The sequence below is a fragment of the Canis lupus genome, chromosome 11 (assembly GCF_048164855.1).
Source record: "Canis lupus baileyi chromosome 11, mCanLup2.hap1, whole genome shotgun sequence".
Taxonomy (NCBI): Eukaryota; Metazoa; Chordata; class Mammalia; order Carnivora; family Canidae; genus Canis; species Canis lupus.
In genome coordinates, this window is record NC_132848.1 from 58,269,165 (window position 1) to 58,288,959 (window position 19,795).

The window sequence follows — 19,795 nt, forward strand, 5'->3', positions numbered from 1 at the left end:
GAGTCCCCTCGTGAATCGTCCCCTTTCTTCTTCAAAGGTTTCTGGGCATTATTCTGAAGGCGTATGCCTCAGTGGGTTTTAGTCACAGGATTGAAATGATTAGAGTTCATTTGAGAAAGGTCCCTCTGGTGGCAATGTTGGGGAAAGGATAGGGATTAAAATTTGAGGTGAGTTGCTGGTAAAAGAAAAAAACTGTTGCTTGAGCTAACTCCTGAGGTATCAGGAAAACCAAGCAGCCTTGGGAGCTGAAGATGGGAGATTGGGGAGAGGTGAGGGAGCATTGCAAGGTGTCTAGCTGAGGTAGCTGGGAGAAAGAAGGGTGCCATTCATTGAGAGAGTGATGGAAAGGAAATGGGGTCTGGAGGGAGGAATTATGGGCTTAGTTTTAGATACAGACCTGGTGAACCTTGGATTTAGCGGTCCAAGGAGCAGCTGTGTCCAGAAAGGAGGAGCCAAAGATTAGGGGGTGGGTAACGTCACCCGGGGAGATTTTGTGCAGAAACAGAAGCACAGGAAACAAGGCAGTGGAAAAGAATAAAACCCTGTGCATTTATCCAATATCTATATCACCTGGAAAACAGATTTAGCACCTTGGAAAATAAACAGACATTTAAAAAAAAACAGATATTTTCCCTCTGGGCTTTGCCAGGTATTGATTTATGGAATTTTAATCAATAAAGAGGCAAACTAATAGAATACTACTGAAACTTGGAATAGTAATGTTCTAGCTTTTTTTTTTTTTTTGATGGTTATGACCATATGCATGGAGCATATGCACAAGCTATAAGAACCTATTTGCCTTCTGGGTCTAGGGTAATCATTTCCTCATCTATATTTCTGTTTTGCTTTGCCAGTTTGAAGAAATAAAATTATTGTCTTCTTACTGAAGCAGGAAATGATGAACCTTTTGAATTTTTTGTATCTTTTAGAAAATTCCAGTTTATAGGATGTAGGGCTAGAGAAGAATAATTCAGTGACGGGATTTTGGTTTGCATATTCCTTGTTTTTACACATGCATGTGCACATGCACGCGCACACACACACAGACTTAGGGCAGGGAAGGTAGGTATGCACTCTTAACCATCTTCTCAAAACCTAGCCCCTAGCCACAAAAACTTGGGTATTATTTATATTGCACCCAGGATATTACTGATTTTTATTTACTTGGGGATTATTTAATGAGTTCCTGCTGTGGTGATCAAGTCAGAATCTGGGCCCTCACTAAGTGCATTGGGGGCATTGAGAACTGTTCTCTGAGAGAGTCGATGGTCTTGCCAACCTTACACACTCCTCTCTTGCTTTTCAAGTGGCAGACCCACCAGGCAGATGGCCAGCTTTCTGTTCTTCTGTCCTCCTAATCTTCCCACAGCCATTTCAGAAGTACAGATTATTTCACTGGCTGTGGGGACAAATGGCTGATAGAACCTTGGGAAAATCTAGCCCTTTATAGATAACCTACTGGAGACACCTCTGTGTGTGATATAAACTGTCCTCTCAGCTGGCACTTGTTGAAGTGGGTTGGGGTATAATGGTGTTTCCAGTGTGTTGGGCTTTTTGGAATCCCCGTGCTACGGGCACACTCATCCATGTCTTTCCTTGACTCTGACTTTTCCTTTACCCTTAGTTAGGTCACATCTTTGACTATGGCCCTGCTGGGGTTTGGGATGTTTTGCTTTAACATTGCCCTGGGTGGGGGAGGAGGGAGAAAAGCTTCCATTATAAAAAAAAAAATCAGCTGTTTGATAAGGATATTATCTTAGGACAGATGGAGCATACTGAAGAAAAAAATGACTCTGATATCCAAGTACTTAGACACTCAAGTGAAATACTGGATAAAAGGAATAACTAACAGCATTGATATTTCTTTTGGACACAGACTTCTGCTTCCCACTTTCCTCTTTGAGGAAAAATGGTGTTGTTAAAGAACAAACCATTAAGGAAGAATTTTTAGGACAAAATGTACTTACGTGGTTTGAACAACTTATTTAAAGCTTAGGGAAAGGATTAGCACTTGCTTGTTTAGAAATCTGTGGAAAGCAGTCACTGATCTGGGGATAAGTCAGTGGTAGGAAGAGGGACACATGGGGGAAATGGTTGTAGTTGGACTTAGGGAGTCCGGTGTGGGAGTCAGCATAGGTTAGTGGTGGCCCTGGAGGCCCTAGTGTGGCATGTTCTCATTGGTCAGCAGGTGGCACCAAATAGCCAGCACTAATCCCGAGAGGTATGTAGTGTTTAGATTTCACCTTGGGTTGGGTTAAATTGCACTTTCTCTACTTGCAGAAATTTGGAATTCATAGTGCCTTCACATTTTTTTCCTGTAGAGACAGCATCCTCCAACGCTGAATTTTATGAAACCCTTTGTATTGACATAGTTATGAAAACTAATCACCTCCAAGGTCAAATGGTACATGACACTATTGACTTTTCTGTTTTTTTGAAGGGCGTTATGACTCAGTGTTAAAAGCAACCAACAGTAAGATCAATAGAATATACGTATTGGCCTAGGTTTCCATAATTTTTTGTGTTTTTATGAAATTGGTAAATACATTACTAATGTACATGTTAAAATTAATCTACTGGTAAGTTTATACTGCTGGGATTGATTATATCTATGAGTATCCAGGATTTTACTCCCATCCAGAGCGACAGTGGGTAATTATATGGGTCATTGGCTTCTTCATTCCTCCAACAAGCTGTCTGTTTCTCAACATAATGTCTTTCCTTTGCCTGGAATGCTATTTCTCTTGATCTGAGTGTGACCTGTTCTTTTTGACATTGAGATCTCAGTTTAAATACTAACTCAGAGAGGCTTTCCTTGACCACCAGATCTGAAATAGTCTTAAACTTTCTTAAACTGAGATGTAATTGATGTATAACATTATGTAAGTTTAAGGTGTACAGAATGTTGATTTATTTCTGTATTGCAATATGATCACTGTAGCATTAGCTAATGCATTTATCATATTATGTAATTAATATTTTTTCTTTTCTTTTTGGTGGTAGTGGTGTGAACAATAAGATCTATCTAGTCTTTTAACTTTGAAATTTATGAAACAGTGTGGTCAATCACCGACTCTATTGCCTCGCTCCACTTTTTATTTTCTCCCAACTATTTTGCCTTGTGTGCTTCTTGTCCGACGACTCCTACAAGGCCTTAGACTTTCCTGGGGCTGAATCCTTATCTTGTTTACTGTTATCCCTGGCATTTGAAACAATGCTGAGCATGTAGTAAAGCTCTTAGTACATTCTGGTTCAGCGGATGCATCATAGCTGCATTGAAGAGGGAAGTAGCTAGAGCCTAAGATGGTCTCCCCTGCAGGACCCCTATGCAGGACCCTGACCAGATGGAGGGAATGCTCCCCACAACCAACCCTTAAAGGTCCAATAAAATAAAATAAAATAAAATAAAATAAAATTAAATTAAATTAAATTAAATTAAATTAAATTAAATTAAATAAAGGTCCAATAAAATGACTCAACCACTGGAAAAAAAAAAAGAAGAAGAAGAGGGAAGTAGCTATATTTAAAGCTAAAAGTATTCTCATAATTCTCTGAGGGTATTTTGATAAAGTGAGGATAGCAGTGGACCAAGAGTTGAGGCCTAGATTCTTGTTTCTTATTTGTTCCTGTAAAATCCTGTGCCCCCTGGTAGGTCCCTGAGAACTGGGTATTGGTCATAGAATTTGTAAATAATAGCAGTATAGGGATCCCTGGGTGGCGCAGCGGTTTAGCGCCTGCCTTTGGCCCAGGGCGCGATCCTGGAGACCCGGGATCGAATCCCACGTAAGGCTCCTGGCGCATGGAGCCTGCTTCTCCCTCTGCCTGTGTCTCTGCCTCTCTCTCTCTCTCTCTCTGACTATCATAAAAAAAAAAAAATTAAAAAAAATAGCAGTATAAATAATTGCAGTCATTTCTTATTGAGCCTCTATTATGCACTGAAACTGTCCTTGTTGACTTCCATTTACTATCTCATTTGATTGTTGGCACAAATTTTCTACTAGGAAAATGAGATATTTAGGTGAAATGATCTGTTCTCTTATATAACATTGTAATAATTTCTAAGAGAAGCTAAAAGGTTATAGTTAATAGTGGTATAGAGTAGAAATAAATGAGTTCATTCAGAAGCCCCACGTAGGTATTCATCTAGCTCTGATAAAATTTTATTTTTTAAAGGTTTTATTTATTTATTCATGAGAGACACAGAGAGAAAGGCAGAGACATAGGCAGGAAGAAGCAGGCTCCTCGCAGGGAGCCCAATGAGGGACTTGATCCCAGATCCCAGGATCACGCCTTGAGCTCAAAGCAGACACTCAACCACTGAGCCACCCAGGTGCCCCTCCAATAAAACCGTAAAATTGCAAAGCTTAAACTTTATGAAGAGGGTAGAAACCCATCCTGTATTGGGTATCTGTATCTCACTCAGTCCTCTCAACATGGAGACTATCATTCCTCTTTAATGGTGGGGGAGACTGAGGCTCAGAGATGTTAAGTACCCTGGCCAAGGTAACACATGTGTTATGAGGCAGTGGTGAAGTTCAAAATCAGCTTTGCTTGACTCCAGAAATCTGTTCTTGATTGGTAGCAAGAGTTTCAGCTCCTACTCACCTTTATCCCAGCGGGTTTCATGGGCACCCAGTGCATATTAGATGTCTAAATAGGTTTTCTTTCTCTTTCTCAAAGAACTCTAAGAAGGATCTGATGTGGAGGAGCAGCTGAGACAGTTCAAGATGACGACCACAGTAGCCACAGACTATGACAACATTGAGATCCAACAGCAGTACAGCGATGTCAACAACCGCTGGGATGTGGACGACTGGGACAACGAGAACAGTTCTGCAAGGCTCTTCGAGCGGTCCCGCATCAAGGCTCTGGCAGGTAAGTCTTCTTGGGCCCTGTTACAGAGGCCCACGGGCCCTTAGAGCTCTGTTTAAAATCACCCACCCTGTCTCCCCTATAAGAAAGTCAGCTTGCCTCTACTTAAATATGTCCCAGGAGGGCAAGCTGACCATTGCATAAAATAGACAGCTCCATATTTGGAGACTGTCCATCCTAAGCCAAAATGATTGATTTTTCAAACTGCCCTGGGTTTATAGGGATTCTCTTCTTTTTTAATATTTCAAAATAATGCAACATACTGGACTATATGTGGAGAAATATACAAATTAGCCTGTGTGCTGAGTTCCTGTGATACAGTGGTTGACCTGGCCTGTCACAGTAATAGAATACTTTGAGTGACCAAGGAGAATTTGTGTCACATGCAAGGGTTTTAGATGTAAAAGAGCAATAGCATAATCTGGTAAGGGCACATTTAATACTGTAACAGGTAAGTTTGCCATTGATTTATTAAAGTCAGCAGGAACACAGCCTTCCTTTTGTGATTTCTCACTTGCAGTTGAATACTTAGAACACACTTTCACCCTAGCCCTAATTGGGGTGGGCAGTGTCTTGTCCTGAAATTGCCCTGAAAATCCAGAAAAGGTTCCATCATGACGAAAACTAAGCAGTTCTGAATATATTTAAACCACAGATCAGAGTGGAGTCTATTTGAGGTCTTGCATCTGTACTTTGAGATTTCAAATCAAATGATTTCCTAATGAGAAAAGTGGGTTAATGATTTTTTTCTTAATATCTTTGATTATTATCCATAAATTGTAACCATGTAAGCCAGGTAAGCTTTTTGTTAATTTTTCATATAGCTTTTCTTGTTACCTTTATGGTGTAATCTGATTATGATGTATGTGTCATTCAGAATTCTCTTGATGGTAAGCAAAAGTAAAGTGATCTTTCTTTGAGCTTGCCTGATTTAAGGGCATAAATGAGTGATTAAACAGAGAGTCACTCTAGAAGATTTTCTAGCTTATTCATTAACATGGAACCTTATGAAAACCATAATCCTGACTTGTGCTGTGGATTGATTTGTACTTTAATCTCTTAACGTCTTTTTCTTGAGTCTTCATTTAAGTCTTTAGGTCAGTATCATATTGGTGGCAAATTAGGTTTGATCATGAGTCATTTACTTTCTGGTTCTAGACTGTTACGTATTATCTCCCTTTTAAGGAGAACTGTATCTGCAGTTGTAGAGTAGTTCCTTGCTCTTTGTATCTACTCTTTCGTGCAGTTCCAAGGGAGATTCCCACCTCTCCTTAGTATTGATCAGTTGTCCTAACCCTAGGGTGGCTTTCCCTCTGTGTTGTCTAGGTCCCTGAACTACTATAGTTATGATAGTAATAGCATTTATCGTGATGCTTACTGGTGCAGGTACTGTTGTATATATTAACAGTTAATCCTATAACAACCACATATGAGAGGTGTTATTATTATCTACAGTGTATAGACGAGGAAACTAAGACCTAGAGAAATTAAGTAGCTTGCCCAAGGTCACACTGCTTATAAGTGGCTAAGGCAGACTGGCTCCAAAGTGTATACATTCCTATTTTTCTATATTCAGTGGAATATAAAATGATTCAAAGCTCATTGGCATAGAGTATTGATAATGGGTAATTGAAACATGTTTTTAAAAAGATCTTTAAAAGGCTCAGGAATGAATCTTGTGATCTAGAAGAAGTCATGAGTAACCATGACAAGTTATTGAAAAGAAAATGTGTTGCCTCCAGGTTAAATGATGTTTAGAAAAGAAAAAAAAAATGCTTTCAGTGAATCCAGAAAATATCAGGAAAACTATGTTTATTCAAGTTTCTTATCATCTGACTTCCCATTCTGTGGGGACAGAAAAATCTCTGAGCTCTCTAAGAATCTTGTATACTGAAAAAAAGAGTAACAGAATTAAAAAAAAGAGAATAGTCCAGCAGTGTCTGGAACACTGGTTTCACAATGTGAGCATGCATCATAATCACCTGGTCATCTCGTTAATTGCTGGGCCCACCCCACAGAGTTTCTGAATCAGTAAGTCTAGGATGGGGCTTGATAATAAGTATTTCCATCAGGTTCCCAGGTGTTGCTGATGTGGCTGATCTGGGGAATCACATTTCGACACTGGTGTCGAGTATTGATGGTTGACTGGTCTCTTTCCCTGGGTGTCTGAAACCATTACATCTAGACCTAGTTAAAGTCTAGTAAGAATTAAAGTATCAAACTCAACAGTTATGTTAAAGGCACACTTTAATGTGGGAGTGGTGTGGAAGGCTGGTACCTCATTTTGAGAAAAGAGAAGTATCTTACTGCCTCCTTATAGGGAAGTTGCATAGTGACAGATCCAGCGTGAGGGAATGCTGTTGTAGGGTTTCTGTTACAAATGCATGTTCTAAAGTGAGGAATCTTGGCTAGCACAGTAGAAATGTATATAACAAGTTTCCTGTTCCTCTTAAATGCTCTACATGTTGAGTCTTCTCTAGACTTCAATCTGAATTCTGAAGTGATATATAAAAGACATTACTGCAGGAATTCATCTTTTTACAGCACATCTTGTATTGATAGTGTAACCACCACCTTGGATTTTGTCCTTTACTAAGGCAAACTGCTTGCTACTAATTTTTACCCAGTTTACAAATATTTTCTATGATTAGGCTGCTGTGTATATAATAGATGTTTTATACATGTAACATACTATTATATATGAAATATTGTATATTCTTTCTATGAGTTATAAAAACTGTTCTTTCAGTTTTACTTGCCTTCTTCCTCTTGCTTTTAACTTTGTGGTATAATAAGAAATAAGTTTTGTTTTTGTCCTCAGTCCTGGCACAGAACTCCTAAAAGCCTCGGAATTTGCTGAGTGTCTTTCGTTACTCCTGAAAAGCCTTCTTCCTCACACCTGGATATATGTTAATGGAGGTGACTTTAGAGGAAGGCCTCTAGATAGCGTTAGGATGGGATTGGTCACTGAAATGACCAAATAATGATAAGGTGGAAACATTCAGCCCCAACCACCAACCTCTGGGAAAGAGGGGGGCCTGGAGATTGAGTTTAATCTCAATGGCTGATTTAATCCGTCGTATCTACATCTTGAAACTTCCATAAAACCTCCTAAATGACATGATTTGGAGAGCTTCTGGATTGGGGAACACATTAGTGTGTTGGGATGGTGGTGGGTCCTGAGAGGACCTGAAAGTTCTACACTCCCCACCGTACCTTGCATATAGACCTCTTCCATTTGGCTGTTTCTAAATTGTGTCCTTTATAATAAACCAGCAAACATAAGTATTTTCCTGAGTTCTGTGAGTTGTCCTAGTAAATTTTTGAACCCGAGGGGGGGATGTTCATGGGAACCTATGAACTTAGAGCTCTCAGTCAGAAGTATGGCTTGTGTCTGGCATCTGAAGTGGAGGCAGTCTTGGGAGACAGATCTCTTAAGCTGGAGGATCTGCGCCAGCTCCAGGCAGTTAGTGTCAGAATTGAATCACATTCTGGGACACCCGTTTGGTGTCGGAGTATCAAACTCAATAAGATATTTCACAGAGGAGATGGCCTCTCTGGTACAGTGTGGAACATGTCTGTGTTTTAAAGACGTAGGAATCAAGCCTGCCGTCACTTGTCAAGTGCCGGTTTATCCTCACAAAGATGAGTCTGGAGCTGGGTCATTTCCATTGCCCAGGGAGCTTTGCATCTTTCCATTTTCCTTAGACTTTTTTGCTTGAAAATTAGTAAGATTGACAGCTCAGTCACTCATCACCCCTCCTGTTCTTTAGTATCCGAAAGAAACACACGTGGAATCCTAGGGAACTGAACTCTGCAGTCTTCATAACGTGTCTGAGGAATCTCCTGGGGGAGTTGGAAACAGCAGCTTTTTCTCAGCAGTAGAGAAGAGCTTCCTATGAAAGTTTTCCCCTCACTCTAGTTAGGTGAAGGGGAGCAGGTCTCTCAAATCATTAGGTTGTAAAAGGTCAAGACTTAGGAATGTTTTAGAAGGTAATGACTGTTGTCACGTGTTCACAAATTTAATATATATATGAGGCTGGGGAAATTTATGCCTATGCCTGAATGTGTACTCCCATTTATAATTTAGAAGGAAGATGAGAAAAATTTGGTACATCGTGTTGTGTAGCAGAGATCATGCCATGCAGATTCAGCCTTAAGGCAGAGTGCTGTGAAGTGACTTTTATGCATTCTGTAAATGATTTCCCGCATCCCATGATGGCATACCCACATTCCTGACCTCTGACCAAATTGCCCCAGTAGTATGGAACATGTGGTGATGAAGAAAGTGATTCAAAATAAGCTGGGCTTTTTGCAAAGCAGCATTTTATTTGAAATGAAAATATAAAAGCTAATCTTCTAAAGGAATGTAAAAGGTAAATGTTTTCTTTTTACAAGTGATGTGTTTATGGTTGGAGGTTATATTTTTGTACAATCAACACAAACTGGGGTAAGTAGGAAAACTAATCTTTTAAAAACTACATTTCACTTGAAAATATTGATAAAGTTGGGGCACCTGGGTGGTTCGGTTTGTTGAACATCCTAACTCTTAGATTTTGGCTCAGGTCATGATCTGAGGGTCATGGGATTGAGTGCCCCCCCCCCCCCCCCCAGCATGGAGCCTGTTTAAGATTTTCTGTCTCTGTTTCCCTCTGTCCCTCTTCCTCCTTCCCCTCCCCCTGCTAGCACATGCTCTTTCTCTCAAAAAAAAATTTTTTTTGATAAATTAGAATTAATATCTTTATACCAACACTCATAACAGTGAATTTTAAAACTTAGGAGGGTATACACCAAAATAGTATTTCTGAATGACTTTCCTTTGTATTTACCTGTATTTGAATTTTTTCCTGAAGTAAAATCTGAACTATTTTGTAATGAGGAAAACAAAGCATAAAAACAAAATCTTATATCATATTCAGGAGTTTTAATTTTCCCCCCAAAATCATAATATAGAAAAGTGGTAGGAAAAAGCCTGTATATAAATGAATATTTTTTAAAAAGACAGAAATTAAAAACAAAGTTCCTTTGGGAATTGTCACTCATCAACATTTATGAGCTAAAATTATGTCTAAGAGCCTTTCTACTAAGCTTTGGACTTGGCAGGAGAAATTGACCTTGAGTATCATGGTTAGTAGAGCATCAAGGACAGCTGATAACCATAGAAAAATAAGCTGAAGGCACCTAATTGTATCCTTCCCCCCCATGGAAAATCTAAGTTATTAGTTGCTATATGTATAGGCCAGACTCCTGTTAAACATAGTCATTTGAGTGACCAAGAATTTTGGTGGAGCATTTAATCTGCTAAACCACCGATATGTTTTAAATATTTAGAACATTGTTGTCTAAAAGAAATTTAATACTAGCCACTTGTGATTTTTAACTTTCTAAGTAAGATATTTTGGTTAATCAGATCATCCAATATATTATCAAATCAATGTACAGTCAGTATAAGAAGTTAGCAAGATACTTTACATTTTTTTCAACTAAGTCTTTGAAATCTAATATGTATTTTGCTGCCCACGTTTCTTACGGTCAGTAGTCACGTGTGGCCAAGGGTTACCGATTTGGACAGTGCAACTCGAGTGCCTTCACACACTTTTGTTGGCTAAAACTTTATAGATCCTGCCAAAAAACCGTGAGCTTTAAAACAGTATCAAGTATTTGGTCTAGGGTATGTTTATAAAGCAGTAAGTAGTTGGCCACTTGGCTATATGTGAATTAAAATTCTGATCAGGAATAATGCATCAGTTGAATCATTATTGTAAAAATGAATACTTCTCTTTTTGTGCTTCCACTATGATTATTAAGTGGATGTAAGGTAGCAACAGACAGATCCTCTAGCACATCTACACGCTGTTGTTTCAGCTGAAAATTTGGCACTGATCTCAAGCACTGTTTTTGGATGTAGAGGACTGAATAGTACACTTGTTTAAAAATGCTTAATTCAAGGTCCCCCATAAGTTGAGATTCACTAATGTAGGAGGGAGCACAGTAGTCCAGATTTTTAATGCATATGGTACACTTTTGAAAAAAATTTCCTGGGACATGGTCCAAATGTTCTCACTTAATATTCATATCTTCTTATCTCTGAGTATTTCCCCCCAAAGTGAAAATCAACTTTTATCTCTTCTTTAAAATAGTAGTCTGCCCTTTCTCCCAGCAAGTAGGTCAGAGTTTATGTTTTGATATCTCGACACCTAAGAAGCCTTCATGTTTGGCCCAAACTGAGTATAGCGGTGTTTCCTGGCAGGAGGAGCACATTCTTCCTCTAACCCCAAGCCTTATTCCCGCTGCTGTGTGGGTGGATCCTCCTGGTCTTACAGGTGATTGAGGCCCCCCCCCACAGGCCCTGTCACTGTTGGGGCCTTCTAATTTGTAATCTCCAGGAGTGCAGAACATTTCTCTGGGCCTAAATTATGATGCTCATTAAAATTAGTAGGGAAACTATGGGCAGCCAGGGTGGCTCAGCAGTTTAGCGCTGCCTTCAGCCCAGGGCCTGATCCTGGGGACCCAGGATGGAGTCCCACGTCGGGCTCCCTGTGTGGAGCCTGCTTTTCTCTCTGCCTGTCTCTGCCTCTCTCTCTCTCTCTCTCTGTCTCTCATGAATAAATAAATAACATTTTTAAAAAAAACAAAAAACAAAAAACAAAAAAATACCCCAAATTCAGACTCAAGGTTTTCTCAGAAGGAAAAGAGCTGAATTCCACATACTGAGAACTGGAGCAGGGCTTGCCATCACTTTTTACCCAGTGGCTGCAAATTTCAAGCTATCATTAAAGTTATGTACTTAAATTATTTACTTAGTTCCAGAATAGATTGACCTGTACATAGATGGAGGAAAACGTGCTTTAAAACCTTAAAAGATTTTTTAAGTTTACCTTTTCCGAGAGATATCTTAATGTCCTTTCTACCTACAATCATGAGTTTTTAATGAGGTGGTTTAGATATTGGCTTTATATTTTTTATGATCTCATATAATATGATGATTTTACTTAGAAACTTTGCAGAATTGGACTGATAATTCACCATCCACTGCCCCTGCCAAAATGAATATTTATTAATTTATGTGTATTCACACACACACACACACATATATACATGTATAAAATATTTGACTTCTTTCTAGTGAGAGTACAAAGCCAGCATGCTATTGAATACATAAAGAGATTTGTAAAACTTGGTCTAGAATTGTCTCATTAGGAAGATAAAACTGATTTACATGAAACATTAACTAAACATGTATGCAAATACCAGAGGGGTAGTAGTATAGACAACTCATGTAATTTAGAGGGAAAGGGTGATCACACGAGGGAAAACTCAAGTCATTTTAAGAGGATGGATGGAGTTATGTAAAGAACATTGGAACTTGGGGAGGGGCTGGAGCTCGAACCTTGGCACAGCTGCTTTGTTTCCACCGCCATAAAACCGAAGAGGCTAGGCTGCAGATCGCTGATGATCCTTTTCATTGAAACAAAAAGTCTGCTTTTGGCTTCTCAAGCTTGGATTCATTCCTCTAAAATTCGTTGAGATCTTTTCTTATTTGCACACCCTTCTGCCCTGTTTAGATGGAACACTTCTATGGCCCCAGGGAGAGGCTTCTTGCATGATGAAATGGGTTTTTATAGTCAGGATTAATAGGGCTTTAATAGCTATCCATTATTTTACTCATTCACTCTTGAAGCTGTTTCCCTACATTTTGCATTATTTGAGATTATTTGAGAGGCATGGTCCCTAGCGCACAGTAAGTATACTATTATTTGCAAAATCTGAATCTGAAAGAGCATTTCCTACCAAAGAGGTTCATGAAAACTGTTGAGGAGAAAGTCAGTTTAGGTCATTACATGTAGTTCCAGGTTATACTCTCCATCCATTTTCCTGTGTACATACAGCTTCAGTTGTTTCATGACCATTGAAGGCAAGAATTGTTTCTTGCTTGGGTACAGTTCTCGGGTTTTCTTTCCTTCCCTTTCCTCTGACTGCTGGAGACAACCCATCCCCACTCTGGCAGTCAGCCTGGGTTCCTGCTACTACTGTTCCTTGTTCCCTTCACATTCCATTCTCACCTTAGCAATGCTGACATCCCATAGTCGCTCTGGTGAATGATCCTGGTGGGGAGCACCAGCCTGCCACTCCCCTCTTTCATTATACTTCACACCAGTCCCTGTTCCTAACCCATCCCCCACACTCCCATACCTGCCCATTCCTGCCCATCTTCTAGAGTCCTATTCTCATTTCACAGGCACCTGGCAGGACTTCCCTTGGTCCTCTTGCTCTTATTCCTCTTACTCTACCCATAGCCTTTGCCTTAACTCCTATTCGCACCCCACCAGAATACTTAACTCAGACTCTTACTTTTAAGGAACCCATCACCATTTCTTTTTATTTATTTTTAAAGATTTTATTTATTTATTCACAAGAGACAGAGAGAGAGAGAGAGGCAGAGACATAGGTGGAGGGAGAAGCAGGCTCCCCGCAGGGAGCCTGATGCAGAACTCAATCCCAGAACCCCGGGATCAGGATCTGAGCCAAAGGCAGACGCTCAACCACTGAGCCACCCAGGTGTCCCTCCAATCACCATTTCTGTGAGAAAATCCCATACATTTCATGGGTAATTTGTGAATGAATTTATTAGAGAATATAACCTATCTTTTGTTGGGGACTGCCTGGGTAAGCAAGAGGAAAAACTTAAGATTTTTTTTTTCTTCTCCTAGGTTTTTTCTGGGTCTCAATCTGCAAATGTGCCCCAGCCCCATCTGTCTGACTTTTAAATATCAGCTTTATTGAGATCTAATTTACATATCATAAAATTTACTTCTGTAAAGTATACACTTTAGTGGTTTTTAATACACTCACAGAGCTATGCAACAATCACTACTAATTCCAGAACACTGTTGTAACCCCAGAAAGAAATCCCATACACATTAGCAGTCACTTCCCATTTTCCCACTCTGTCTAGCTTCAGGCAGCCACTACTCTGCTTTCTGACTATGAATTTATTCTGGGCATTTGATATAAATGAAAACAGGTTATATGTGGCCTTTTGTGACTGGGTTTCTTTTACTTAACAACATTTTCAGGGTTCATCTCTGTTATTGCATGTATCAGCACTTCGTTTCTCCCTCTGCTTTTTTTTTTTAAAGATTTTTTTTTATTTATTCATTAGAAACACACACAGAAAGAGAGAGAGAGAGAGAGGCAGAGACACAGGCAGAGAGAGAAGCAGGCTCCATGCAGGGAGCCTGATGTGGGACTCAATCCTGAGACTTCAGAATCAAGCCCTGGGCTGAGGGCAGGCGCTAAACCGCTGAGCCACCCAGGGATCCTGTCCTTCTGCTTTTTTTTTTTTTTTTTTTAAGATTTTATTTATTTATTCATGAGAGACACAGAGAAAGGCAGAGACATAGGCAGAGGGAGAAGTAGGCTCCCCACGAGGAGCCTGAATGCAGAACTAGATCCCAGGACTCCAGGATTACCATCTGAGCCAAAGGCAGATGCTCAATCACCGAGCCACCCATGTGCCCTTCTCACAAGACATATCTAGTAAGAAGTTGCTACAGCCAGTTTCAAAGAGGTTACTGCATTCTCGTCCATGACTTTGGTGCCTCCCTGTCTCATCACTGACTTTAACATTTTGATTTTTATGTATTTTAGTGTTGCTTTATGTCTATTCTGACTGGGGTTTGTTTAGCTTCTTGGATGTGTGAGTAAAGGTTTTAACCAAATTTAGAAAATTCTCTACTTTTTTTTTTTTTTTTTCTTTCCCAAAGCTACCCTTTCAGCTTCCCCTCTTTTTGGATCCAATTACACGTTAGAATACAATTATTGTCTCAGCTCACTGTGGGTATTTTTATGTACAATCTTTTTCTTTAGTCTCTGTGCTTCCTTTCTACTTCTATGTCTTCACATTCACTAATCTTCTATAGTGTCTAATTTGCTACTAGTTCCATTCAATGTACTTTTTACTTTATATGTATTTTTTCTTTATACATGTTAATTTTATAATGTTCTCTATCTCCTATTTCTCTCTTCGTCATGCTCATTCTTATTTTATCTTCTTGAATCTATGGCACATATTTATAATAGTTTTATATTTGTAAATGCCTTTTTCTGATTATGTCTTCTCTGTCATTTATGAGCCTGTTACTATTGATTGTATTTTCTTATGATTTTAAGGAATATTTTACAGCTTCATTGACAGGATCCTTGAAGTTGTGAATTTTATCTTACTGAATGCTAGATTTTGTTGCATTTCTTTAAGTAATGTTGAACTCTATTCTGGTGCACAATTAATACTCAGGATCAGTTGAATCCTTGCTTTTAAGTTTCTTACGGTGACTTTGAGCAGCCAGCCATTAGTTGAGAGTAAATTTAATCCCTCTATTAAATACTAATCGAGCAGTTCCTGGGAGCAGGTCCATTGTAGATATCTGAAAGTATTATGGACTTAGGAACTTCTTCATTTCATTGTTTGGTGTCTCATGTGGTCATTATTTGTTGCTTTTATTAAATTCACATACATAGTTTAACTCCTTCACCAGTTTCTACTAAAGTAGACCTGTGAACAGGTTACCATCATAGGAAGATAAAAAGAGAAAATATAACTTACATACAGGTCATTTGTAAAGTCCTGTATGGTTTAAAAATAAAACATGGCACATGGTAAGAAAAAAACAAAGTGTCAAAAAGTAGGGTTTTTTTTATTAATGCAGTTCAAAGATCTAAGGTCTTATTTAACCATCGTCTTCGTTGATACCATTCAGTTTAGTTTTCTGATTTGTAGAGATTGATGCTGGGTAGATGTTAAATAGTTTCTTAAATTACATCTTGATTTTTTTTGACACCAAGTTGATTAAAGAAGATGGTTTTGATTATTAAACTGCATATTTGTCAGTTTTGACATGATCCCATTAAATAGTAATCTACTGGGAAGGATCTGGGTACAAGGTAATAAGCATTTGACTGTGTCTTCTGTTGGCTTCTCTGAAAAGAATCCTGCATTCAAAGTTATTTTTGGTTAGTTCTTTCTGGTTGTCAGGAACAGAAATTCACTTGAATTATCTGAATAAAAAGGATATGAGTGTGATGGAATAAGGGAGGAGTGGGGGAGGGTTGGTGCAAAATTTCAGGCTTACGAGACCTAGAAATCCTTTAGCAACCTGAGGCTGCTGTGGTGCTGGAGGCAGATTCTCCCTCTTTCACCTGAGCTGTGTGCCTCATTTGTGGGAACCCTGCGCATAGTAATAATGTCTGCCCCTTCCTAACTCAGCTCATACATGGCTTTGGTGTACTGTAGTTCCAGATCTCCCTCTTGCCAGTCTGTTCTCTTTTTATCTCATTGCCAGATGACTAAATATCCTGGTTTTCTCTAGTTTAGATTTCTGTGAGGTTGAATATGGAGATGGGGCTCTCATTTGGCTCAATAATCTTTTTATACCAGTATCTAGTGACCAGCTAGGTACTTAAAAATGATTACATACATATTTTTTTTTTATTTACATTTTAAGGAGGCTCCACACCCAGTGTGGGGCTCAAATTCACGACCCTGAGATCTAGAGTCACATGCTCTGCAGACTGAGCCAGCCAGGTGCCCCTACAAATGATTACTTTTAGAAGAGGGGTCCATGGGGTGCCTGGTTGGCTCAGTCAGTTAAGTGTGTGTCCGACTCTTGATATTGGCTCAGTTCAGGATCTTGGGGTTGTAGGATTGAACCCCATGTCAGACTCTATGCTGGCTGTGGAGCCTGCTTGGGATTTTCTCTGTCCCCTGTCTCTCTGCCCTTCCCTTGCTCACACGCTTTCTCCCCCCCCTTTCTCTCTCACCTGACCATAAAAAGAAAAAAGAAGATGATGTATCTGCAATACTGGTGAAGAGCAGGAAGCCATATGTACAAAACACACTAGCCTCATCCATCCACAACTTAGAGGGCATTTGGCTGGCATTTAGAGGCTATGGTTGGCCTTTCTTCTTTTTTTAAGATTATTTATTTATTTATTTGAGAGAGAGAGAGAGAGCGAGCAGGAGTGAGGTGGGGAGGAGCAGAGGGAGAGGGAGAAGCAGACTCCTTACTAAGCAGGGAGCCTGATGTTTGGCCCAATTCCAGGACCCTGGGATCACAACCTGAGTCAAGGCAGATGTTTAACTGATGGAGCCACCCAGGCACCCCTATGATTGGCATTTCAAATGCAGAATTGTGGTGTGGTGGAAGACTGTACTTTATATTGGGACTTTTGGAGAAAGACGCTGGGGCATTCTGCTTGAACAAGCAGAGTTACCCAGCCAATCCAAGGGCAAGGCAGGGTATAGACAGGCCCTGGAACCACAGAAATTAAGGCTTTCCATCTCTCAGTCTCTTGTTTTTAGCTTCTGCCTCCCCCCTTGGAGGTAGTCCTCCAGGTGACAGAAATAGGATTGTTGTCTGCCCCTGTACTTTGCTATATCCACCACTCTCCTCGTTCTTCTAGTTCCAGTTGGAAACATGATGTGGTAGTGGTGGAGTTTGATAGGAAGGCTTTGACCAAGGGGCTACTCCTGAACCAGTGAACTGTGGTGCAGAGTATGGCAGCTGTCTCTGGAAGCATATGCACCTGTTCCTGAAAATGGAGGTGAGTGCTGGGTAGATGACAGTAAGTAACAATAAATATTCACAGCACATTTTCAGATAGGTTGATGTTCTTGATTCAGAAATAAAACTTATAAAAATGACAAGGTGACTTTTGCTATTGTCTGATTGCTTTCTTTTAAAAAAAAAAAAAAAGAAAGAAAAAAAAGAGGAGTGCCTGGGTGGCTCAGTCAGTTAAGCATCTGCCGCCTTTGGCTCAGGTCATGATCTCAGGGTCATAGGATTGAGTCCTGCGTTGGGCTCCGTGCTTAGTGGGGGTCTGCTTCTCCCTCTCCCTCTGCCCTCCCCATATCCCACCGCTGTGTGTGCTCTTTAGTGCTCTCTCTCTCTCTTTCTCTGTCTCTCTCTCAAATAAATAAATAAATAAATAAATAAGTAAATAAATAAATAAAATAAATCTTTGGAAAAAACAACAACCAATAATGTACAGCTTCCTTTAAGATCATTGAAAAAAATAAAGTTCATGAAGAGAAATGAACATTATTATCATTTCAGCTTTTTGAATATTCCTGTAGTAAGATGCTTCATTTGCACCTAGGTTGTTAACTTGTGAATTTGACAATATGGTTACTTTGAAACAGTCTCTCCCATTCTGTCTTCTTGAGGCCTCAAGAATCCGCACACCGTTCTTAGAGTATGACAGGTGCCCAGTAACAGAGCATCATTCCAATTTTTTTAGCATTACAACAATGTAAACACCATATTAACATGCTCCTTACCCACATTTCATCTATTTTGGGGAAATAGATCATGTGTATAAAATAAGCAGTAAATGTGACAGGATTACATAGAAGTAAGTGTTGTGATGCTTCCCCAAAAGCTAAATCTTTTCTTCTTCATGTTGAAAAACATGTCTCCTTTCTGCAATTCCTCTTCCTTATTCTCATTGGTGTAATCTTCAAGGGAATTTGCTGAGCTTGAGTTTTTACCTTTTTCCTGCAAACCTGTGAATTTTCAGAACCCTGAGGTAGTGACATCATTGGGGGGATGGACACATGTTATTGGGTGAGGCTGAGAAAAATTTTGCCACACAGGTTTAAATTTCTGCAGACTCCTTAGATTTCTTGAGCACCTGTGTGAAATTGCTTTACTAGCCCCATGATTGTGTCTGCAGGCATCTAACAGCCTCTGAGAGATGTCGAGCCATATGCCAGTCGCCAGCCCTCCCTGCATTACATGTTACCTATTGGATCACCCTTCAGGAAGCCCAAGCCTCTCCACTATATCTACCCTGAGCCCCAGCTCCCCTGTGAAGCCATCTCCTGGGTGGTTCACACTGACCTTTTCAAGAAACTTCTTTGGCCGTTGTATTTCTATGTCCCACCTCCTGAGCCCTGTTAGTTTCATGTGTGTGCCTAAGGTGAGTGGCGCCATTTTCTCTCTCCAGCCGATCACTAAACTCCTTGAAGGTAGTGACAAAAATACTTCTTTCAGCATTTCCTCCAGTGCCTCATGTAAATCAAAATGCAATTAAGTGCTTTTACTTGTCAGATTGAGGAGTTCATTCATGGTCAGAGCTACCAAGGATCCCACTTCATTTGAGGAAAATTGGCTCCTAATTTCTGTGATACCCATCAAAAAGTTAGTTTCATATATTTAAGAATTTTACATTAAAGGGTAAGAGATCACTCCTTTTAAAAGTTTGACACTATCTTTTGAGATACTTTTGATGCATATTATTGAAACACTTTTTTAACTTTTTAGTAATAAGCTGAAACAGAGCAGGTTGATTATTAGAGTCTGGAGTTTAATCTTTCTCTCCCCCAAGAGTATTTGTCTTAGACTTTCATTCTTGTAGGATCTCATCTCACTACTACAATATTAACTTCTAGAGATGCTTTTGGAAGTTTGGGGGCATCACTTTCAAGCTGGTACAAACCATTACACAGAGGATCAGGTCTCTTTCACATGATGCTCTCACTCTGGCCCCTGCTTCCTTTGTGCTGCAAGTGTGTGCCTGTAGGGTTTTACACTTTATTGGCCAGAAAAGCTAGAGCTAAAGTGTGTCCACTCCTTCCTCAAGTCGTTGCAGTGTTTCTGGACCTCTTTCAAAAGCTCTCTCTTTATCTTCCATGTTTCAGGATACTAAAGGTGCTTGATGAGGGCACCTCTAAAGAGGCACTCACTCCTAGGTTGGCCTGCAGTTTGCCTATGTCTTTCCATGTGTCAGGTAGCCTCGAGTGGCTGCCAGCAGTTGGAGTTTGATAATTTAATGGTTCATTACAAATTTATAAATGCTGGCCACAGTTGCCCTCCTGGAATAATGTCTTGTGACTTTAAGGACATAGGGAATTTGGTGAATA

At 39.8% G+C, this 19,795-nt stretch overlaps 1 protein-coding gene and 1 long non-coding RNA gene across 10 annotated transcripts in view; one reads left to right on the top strand and one right to left on the bottom strand.

Moving 5' to 3' along the window:
- Positions 1-18,961, bottom strand: part of LOC140600242 (uncharacterized) — a 31,306-nt gene extending 12,345 nt beyond the window's left edge. Inside the window, exon 1 of the long non-coding RNA XR_012003466.1 lies at positions 4,606-18,961. This is a non-coding gene — a long non-coding RNA (uncharacterized lncRNA). The remainder of the gene's footprint in view (positions 1-4,605) is intronic.
- SPTBN1 (spectrin beta, non-erythrocytic 1) overlaps positions 1-19,795 on the top strand; it is a 197,487-nt gene that overhangs the window by 51,174 nt on the left and 126,518 nt on the right. For all 9 annotated transcript variants that reach the window (XR_012003462.1, XM_072768372.1, XM_072768378.1 and 6 more), the window contains one exon: positions 4,681-4,875. Coding sequence is in view for 8 of the 9 variants with exons in the window: in XM_072768372.1 (XP_072624473.1) it covers positions 4,728-4,875 (148 nt within the window). In the remaining variant the exon portion in view is untranslated. The remainder of the gene's footprint in view (positions 1-4,680; positions 4,876-19,795) is intronic.